General features: G+C 38.3%; 1 protein-coding gene across 1 annotated transcript in view; it reads left to right on the top strand.

The window, feature by feature from the left end:
* Window positions 1-8976, top strand: part of ATP23 (ATP23 metallopeptidase and ATP synthase assembly factor homolog) — a 34100-nt gene that overhangs the window by 5674 nt on the left and 19450 nt on the right. The window contains exons 2-3 of the mRNA XM_019657564.1: window positions 4034-4079; window positions 4781-4862. Coding sequence (XP_019513109.1) covers window positions 4034-4079; window positions 4781-4862 — 128 coding nt within the window. The remainder of the gene's footprint in view (window positions 1-4033; window positions 4080-4780; window positions 4863-8976) is intronic.

Raw genomic sequence — 8976 nt, 5'->3', positions numbered from 1 at the left:
TATATGTATTTGGGTTATTTATAGCTATCTAGTAATCATGGGAAAAAGTATAGCGTAGGCATGAGTGGTCTGGGTTTTGGAATCAGGTAGACGAGTTCAAATCCTAGTTCCCCTGCTCGTTAGCTGTGGGGCTTGGGCAAGTTATTTGCCTTATTCTCAGTTTCTTCATTTGTAAATTAGTCATCACAATACCTACAGCTGTCAAAATGGGTCTTGTTAAGTTCTTCCTCCCTTGTGGTTAAATAGAGTGGACATTTTTAACCTTCATCTTACTTCTCAGCAGTGTTGAACATAGTGGGCACTCTCTGTTTAAATTTTTTTGCAATTAAAATTTGTATTGTGAGGTATCTCATTCACATTTACAGCAAAGTAAAAAACCTACATGTACACTTTCGGCCATAATAAAATGAATACCTGTGTAACTGCCGCCTACATGTGAAACAGAGCATTGCCAGGACCTCAGCAGCCTGTGTTCCCCTCTTGGATCACATCGCCTCTCCTTCTTCATTCTGACTCCTGTGGTAGTCATTCCCTGCTTTCTGAGTGGCTTTACCATCTGTAGATGTAGTCCAACAATGTGTTACTTAGTTGCCTGCTCTTAAGCTTTGCATTATATGTGATACTTCGTAGTTTTATGCAATTATATAGTATATAGTCTTCTGTAACAATTCTTTTGTTCAACATTGTGAGTCTTTCATGTTGTGGACACCACTGGTTTATTCAGTTTCACTGTTGGATAGTCTTCCATTGTGTCTATTCTACAGTTTACCCTATCTAATACTGATTTTTTCCCCAACTTTTTATTTTTTTTATTTTTTATTTTTTTAAAGATTTTTTTATTGGGGAATTGGGGGATGGGAACAGTGTTGGGGAATTGGGGGAAGGGGAACAGACAAATTGCTATCGTTTTGTTCTTCAGTCTAGTTGTGGAGGACGTTGCTTCACTGGCCCAAGTTGGCACCATCATTGCGCTCTTCCCGGGTGAGGCAGATCAGTCGCCGGNAGCTCAATAGGAGATCTCTGTTTTTGACCAAGACACCTCTTTGAGGTGAGGATTGAAACATGAGATAAGATAATAGTTTTAAAGAATTTCGTGCATTTTGGTTACCATTCTACTAATAATTGTTACTAATTTACATGTGAAAAATTGAACCACCGTATGATCTTAAAAAAAAAAAGCAGTATGTACTGAACAATCCAAGCTGTTGGAAAATCTAGCCAGTAGAGGGCACTAATGTATCACTGATGAATTTTGAGTCATGAAAGGCTCCTTTTTGCAATTCTTTGTGCAACTTAGATTTTATTTAAATGTTTATTTTAGTCAACTTTGCCCTGCAGTGTTGCTAAAACAGATTAGAAACTAAATGCAGTTCTAGTGCACTGTTCAGCACTTGCATTGCCCTAAATGATATATTTCTTTTACCCAAGATCCTTGGCTAAGTGATATACTTTAGCCCATGTTGGCAATTGGAAGCCCTGTGCTTGAGGTTTAGGCTTGAGTGCTGGGGACTCTGCAAGTGTGTGTGATTGTGTGAGTGATCATAGGTCTAATTAAGAAAGACAGTGGTGGGTGGAGGTTTATCAAGTGAAGGAAGTAAAAATCCCAGTGGGGGTGGGAGATGACCATGGCTGGCCTCACGTGACTCCTGAACCAGAGAATGGCTGTCACATGTCATATTTGTGTCCTCAAATGTACACACCTCAAAGGTGTGTGCAGGTGTAGTTAAATTCAGGGCGATTTCATTTTCCCCACAGCACTGCCTGTATGTACAGAGAAGGAGCATTCCTTGTGGGCCTTTGTTCTAGGCTTGTCCTTTTATATATTCGATTTCATTTCAATCTCATGACAGCGCTGTGAGACAGGCGTTATTGTCATCTGTTTACAGGTGAAACAACAACCGAGGATGAGAGAAAGGACGTATTTCCAGGGACACTATTCTTGTGTACAGTGGATACTCATTTTACATTTGTCTAATGTAGCATTTCCCAAACTTTGTTCTGAAAGACACTGGTACCCTTCCAGGTTTCATATGTTTTCCTTATTAAATAATTTTGGAAAATGTTGCAGACTTGAACCCTCAGAGTTTCACAATGCACAAACATGTTTTAAAGCTTCTTAAGAAATTCTGTGGCAGTGAAACATAGTTAACTTTGTACAACTCAGGTTTCCCAACCATAATTGACTAAGGAACCCTTCTTCCCCCTCCGTTTTTAATAGAACAGCTATCAGTACTGCAAGACGTATGTACCTCTTGTGGAACATGGTTTGAGAAACATGGGTCTAATGAGTAAATATATGGGATGTATTTCTTGGTAGGAATAAAAGGGAGTTAGTTCACTACTATTATTATTATCACCATCAAAAAACATTCAGCCCCTATGGTTTGTAGGGCAGTGGGTTAGGACCCAGGGATGTGACACAGACCCTGTTGTAGAAGCTTTACAGTTTAGATGAGGAGGCTAAATGCCTTTTGTTTCAATGGAAAGATAGCTTTAATCCCTGTGATCTTATGTCTCTGACTTTTTGAGTAGGAGGGTGATAATGGGTAACAGGGATTCCAATGATTTCTTTTTTTTTAAATTTTTTATTGGGGATTTTGGGGGATGGGAACAGTGCTGGGGAATTGGGGGAAGGGGAACAGACAAGTTGCTGTTGTTTTGNAAGTCTTTTAGTTGCTTGAATAATAATGCATTAGTATGGTGCTTGACAGCTGATATACACTAAATAATACTTATCATTGGTAGTAATGTTTTTACTGTTAACACTCTTAAGAGGAGGTGGGTTGCTAAAGCAATAGCCTAACCTACCTTTATCATCCCAACTACTACTTTTCTCTTACTCACTTGTTTTTGCTTTCAATATTTTTTTTTAACCTTGATTTTTTTTCTGGTTTTGTTTTTTTGTTTACATCATATAATATGCTGTGTGCATTTATACATTCAGACAAGACACCTATGTGAAAAGTTATTAGATGCATTCATTGTACTTTCCTATAATTGTCACAGGCTTATGGACTCTTAGAAGTGAAGGGACCCTCAGGAGTCATAGGCCTTTTCACCCCCATACAAAAAAACCTCTGTGCCATCACTGACCAGAGCATTTATAGATGTCTGCTGGGACAGGTTATCTGTTCTTTGAGGCTACTTTGAGTGTCTTTTGTATCAACAGCTTTAATTATCGGAAAAATCCTTTCTCATACTGAGTTGAAATCTGCCCCATGTAATGTCTCCCCTTTGGTCCTTGTTCTGCCCCCTGAAGAAATATTGACTGAATCTATTCCCAGATGGAACTTCTTCAAATACTTGAAGCTGTATCTTCTTTCTCCTTTCCAAATCCACAAATCTTTTCTTGCTTCTTACCATAGTCCTGTACTATTCTAATTGCTTTCCCTCCGTGGAAGAGCTTCAGTTGGCAGGTCCTGTTTAGAGTGTGGTACTCAGAATGGGACACTGGGTTACAAGTGTGGTCTGACCAAGTCAGACAATGGTGGGGTTACTTCCGTTCTCTAATCTGGATAGTGTGCTGCTGTTTATTTCTGTGGATATGGCTCCAAATTTCCTCAGTCTTTTGGTATATACTTTAATGCAATGTGTTTGATCATTTAACTAAATATGGCCTTTAAAAGCATATTTGATATTAACTAAGATGTTTGGTAGTACCCATCTTGTTATTTGTATCAGTGTTTCGTTTCATTATGTTTTTATGTTAAGGTTGTCTTTCTATAAACGTTTCTACCAAATTAAAAAAAAAAATTTTTTTTTAGCTGAGCCATCCTGCCACCTGTTGGCAGCTCAGCGGCAGCTCAGCTCGGGTTGGGAATCGAACCAGCGACCCTGTTGCTCAGAGCTCGCACTCTTGAGTGAGCTCTTAACCAACTGAGCCACTTGGCCGGCCCCGATTTTACCAATTTTACCAATTTTAAGATAGTATTACTTCATTAAGATTGGTGAATTACTTTTTGGTAATATCTTATACTGCCATTTGGATAATTCTTTCCAATTAGCATATGTAATGGAATCAATATCTTTTTAGATCCATATGTCAAGCTTCTACTTGATGCCATGAAGCATTCAGATTGGTAAGTAAATCTTTTTGAAGTGCTGCTCTATATTCTGGCTACTAAAACCAAAAAAAGCCCCAAACTGGAACAATTTAAGATTTGTCACTTCAGGCTACAAAGCCTTTTGCATGTGGTAGGTGATGGTGATTGGCTGCATTCTCTCCAGGCAAGCCTTGTTTTCTCTGGACGTCTTCTGCCCTAACACCAAATCTCTGGCTCTACCATTCACCTCGGGTATTTTGTAAAGATAACACCTAAAACCTTTCTCATAAGTAATTGCAAACCTGGCTTTACCGCCATGCCAGGGTCAGCATTGTCCTGAATGGAGAGGAAACCTCAGCTTGTTGCTTAGGAGCTGTCCAGGTGATGTTTGACTTTGAAGGGATTAGAGGAAGACTTCTGAGGTCCACTTCTTAACATTCTGGCCCGAGGGCAGCAACTCCAGCGTATTTCCAATATGGCCTTAATTAGCCGACCAAAAGCTTTATGGAATCACAAGGTTCACAGAATTTGAAGTAGGATAGATGTTGCAGAGACAGTTCCTTGTTTTGCAGATGACACAACTGAGTCCTGAAGGTGTGAAGTTACTTTCCCGGTGTTTCCTCTGTGTCAGTGGTGGAGGGGGTTTGTTACAGGTCTCCTGGCCCAGGGCTGTTTCCTCTGTGCCACATGCACACTGCTTCTGGACATTGTCTCTTTAATCCATTCTTGCCTTTTAGTGCTGTTAACAGAGAAAGACACTTTTCTTGTGAAGATTGTAATGGAAATGTCAGTGGAGGTTTCGATGCTTCAGTGTCTCAGGTAGGCATTTTTGTGAAGTTGTTTTCTTTCCTCCAGTTCTCCTGATTTTGCCAAGCACCTTGCACATGCTGGGCATTCTGTTTGGTAGACTTTGTGTGGGATTAAAAAAATGAATTAGTCATGGTCCTTACTCTTAAGGAATTTACACTCTCACNTTTTTTTTGTAACTATGTAAGATGAAGGATGTTAACTAGACTTATTGTGGTGATTATTTCACAATGTACACAACTATCAAATCATTATGTTGAACACTTGAAACTAATTTAATAAAAAATAAATTAAAAAATCTGATACACTCTCATACATCGTTAGTGAAGCCATAATTAGACCATAACCTCTAAGGAGAGTAATTTGACAGGTGTTATGTAAATACACTTACTCTTGGTATGGAAAGAGCTCCATGATATATTGCTAAATAAAAACATCAGGACATTGAAGAGAGAAAGGGGAAAAAGGCAGAATATATATATATGTCTAGAATATCCCCAGAAGTAAATCCAATGAGCTATAAATGGAAGTCTCCACTAGGGAATGTAAACACTTATATTGAAAAGGGAGGCAGTGTTGGTATTCACTGTGTACACTTTCGAATCTTTTGAATTTTGTATATGTGCATGTATTATCTAAAAAATTAATTAATGCTCATTCACTTATTGTTATTCTTCATAATATTTTCAAAACTGTTATGTCAATATAACCAATGAATCTTTGTTCTGAGCAAATAATTGCAATGCTAACCTAGATGTTGTTATATATATGAAATTTATTTTCATTGTGTTAATTTCACTTTTCAAGCTATAGTCCCAAGCATACTCCTTTTTTAAAACTGTCTACCACAAAGTTCCCATTTAATTGGAATCTCTTTCAGTAGCCTTATCGATGGCACCAGTTATCTGTGATAATGAGGAGTTCCAAATACCCATTTCCAAAGCTAAACTGCATACGAGTTAGTTCACCACAATCTTAAGTACTTATAAAAACCTCGTTTGTTCTTATTGTGCTACCATACACATAAAATTGACCATCTTAATAATTTTTTAGTGTACAGTTCAGTGGTATTAAGTACATTCATATTGTTGTTCAACCATCATCTCTAGAACTATTTTCATCTTGCAAAACTGAAACTCTATACCCATTAAATAATAACTCCCCATTCTCCATTCCATGAGCCCCCAGCAGCCAACATTCTATGTTCTGCCTCTGTGTTTTTGACTACTGTAAGTTCCTCAGAACTTTGTTGTGAAGATTAAATTAGTCTACATATAAAAGACTTAGAAGAGTGCCTGGCACATATGTGATTAGCCATTGTTATCTAGGTATCACTGACAAATAGAACTTTCTGTGATGATGAAAATGTTCTTTATCTGAATATCCCATGTGGTATACATAGACATATGTAGTTACTGAGTTTCGAAATATGGCTAGTGTGACTGAGGAATGGAATTTTAAATTTTATTTACTCTTAACAATTTTTAAATTTAATCTTAATTAATTTAAATGTATTAGCCACATGTGACCAATAGCTACCGTATTGAACAGCGTGGATCTCAAGCTTGGAGAGGCCAGGCCTGGAGTTACAGATGGACTTGTCACCTTACATGTGGTCCTTGAAACCATAAGAATGAAGGGGGGTAAATAAAATGGAAAGGGAAGAGGGGTGAGGATTGGGGCATACCAGCATTTAAAGGTTCTGCCAGAGAAAGAAGAGATGGAGAGAATGTGGTCGAAGAGGCCAAAAGAAGGAGTGGTACCCTATTAGAAAAACAGAGATGAGAGTTCCAAGGGAGGGGTGGTCACCAGTGTTACCTGCCATCGACTGAGTCATAAAAATAAGAACTGAAAATATCGTTGACCACACTTTTGTGCTCCAAGTAAGTCTTGTGACTTTGAAGGTGGTAGGGTGGGGAGACTGGCTTTCCAGTGGAACTTGAGGTACCATTTGGAACTGTTCTGCTTTTTCTAGTGAATACATGCAAAAGACATAAAGGCATTGGCTTTGAGGTGAAATATGCTTGAGGAAGGAATATTTTAATACCAATTCTCATGACTTATCCTGAAGAGATTTGAAAGACAACACTAGATGTACTGCTTTCTACAACACATCCCCACAGAAGGTTGTTAGAAGGCATTGGAAGATTAAGGTGGCTGTTTCCATACTAAATGTTAATGTACGAGTCAAATTGATGGTTTTTGAACCTGGAGGATTAAATAGTTTCATTTAATTGTATTAACTAAATTGATTTTAAACCAGCAGAATTATCTGCAGTGCTTAAGAAGTCATTATGCTCCATCCAAGCGAGACAAATGGGTCACCTTGGGATTTGCAGCTGGAGTTTACCTTTACAGCAACACATCGGGAACCAAGTCATTTGTCCTAAAGAGGCTCTCTTGGCAAAGGTTCATCAAACCTGTCTTGATTAATTTTTCAGAAGCACATGAGGAGATTTACCAATTATACTTTCAGGGGTTGATTTGATGAGCTTCACATGGTTGCACAATCTGCATATTGCTGCCTTAAGCTCCAGCAGACTAAAATGGTTAAAAAANGCCTTGAGCTCCTCTGAGGAACAAGGCCATGTTATTATAGAAATAGCAAGAAGTGGGCTTGTTCTATTTGCAATGAATTAGCAAAAATGTGGCCAGGTTGGTTGTAGAATCTATGTGGGTAGTTCCAAGACTTTTTCCCCACCATCTATTAAAGCTGCTTTTTACGTTAGAAATGTAATAAATTAGAAAACATGTCCTAACTTCAGGCTGTCATGCTCAGTTTGGAATGTTCTTGATTTTCTGTGCTTTGTACCACTTAATTTTTCGTAGGACAATTGAGGCTCTGGAGGAAGGTCATGAACTTAATACAGGTTTAAGGGAAGGTCCAAAGGGCTTCAGTGATTTAGGCTAGGGCTGGGAGGGCCATATGCTCGAAGGGTCTTAGATACTGATGTATTCAGTTTTAACGCACATTGAAACTCAGTTTATAGATCTTTGAAAAAAATGCTTTCTTGAAGTCCTTTTGGAAATTTTGTAGAAGTGTTTGTGTCTTGTAGAGAGCATGGACTTTTTAACTCTGAAGTCCAACTCTCTGACTTTTGGTTCCAAAGAAATTAGTTCCTTCAGGGAGGCTACTAGTTCCTTCAGGAAGGCTACAGTGTAAAGTTTTGAAAATTGCTTTTGTTAGATGATTGAACAAGCCCCATCCTCCCCCCACCCCCCACTGCCCCCGCAGTGTATTTGGCATTGTCTAGCATAGCTCATCCTTATCTGTTCTTTTTCTTAATTTCAGAACATCTTGAGTCATTAGAGTTTAAAAAAGCCTTACAGATACTCTGTTCTCAGAAAAATTTGCTAATTTTATACTCTTTTACAATTTAAAAAAATGGTTGCTATAAAGGTATAGAGCATGAGCACTTATTTTCTTTTCATTTGCCTTCTGTCTCTGTGGCAGGTTCGAGCTGCTAACCTTAGTGGAGACTGCTCACTTATAAATGAAGTTTTCAGGTTACATTTTGGATTAAAACAACACCATCAGGTAAGAACTAACGTGTACTCACCCTCAAGAGTGCTAAGAGTGGAAATAGTGAATAAAGAAATGAGAAGTATGTTTAGTATTTGAAATTTGTAAGAACTACTTATATGAAAAGAATACAAAATGTATGCCGTTTAAGCCAAACAGATGGAATTTAGTTTTACTTTGTAATTATGGGCATGCAGTGTGACTGATAAGAGATTTTTATAGTGAAAAGAGCTCTGATCTACCTCCTGAGATACTTTCAGGTAGGGGAAGTTAAAGAATGGAAGGGAAATCACAGCCTGTCTTACCTTTATCCCAGCAGTCCTAGACTTGTACTTTGAAGCTACCACAGTATTCTCCAGACAAAAAAGCAATACCTTTCAGAACAGAGACTGCATTGCAGCACAGGCTATGGCCGTATATTAGTGCACCTTTAAAGGATGTCATACGGGACAGCAAAACTTTGGATTGGCACAGACTTGAGTATGATGAACTGAGCTGAGAGGGATTTTGTAAACAAAACAAGGCAAAACCAAAGAAAACTATAGGCAAGGTCACCTTGCTAGAAAGCTTTTAAGATCTGCAACAGATGGACATGGGGAGAGA

The sequence above is a fragment of the Hipposideros armiger genome, unplaced genomic scaffold, assembly GCF_001890085.2.
Source record: "Hipposideros armiger isolate ML-2016 unplaced genomic scaffold, ASM189008v1 scaffold_277, whole genome shotgun sequence".
NCBI classification, from domain to species: domain Eukaryota; kingdom Metazoa; phylum Chordata; class Mammalia; order Chiroptera; family Hipposideridae; genus Hipposideros; species Hipposideros armiger.
The sequence above is the reverse complement of the archived record's forward strand: the minus strand, read 5'-3'. Positions and strand labels throughout refer to the sequence as shown.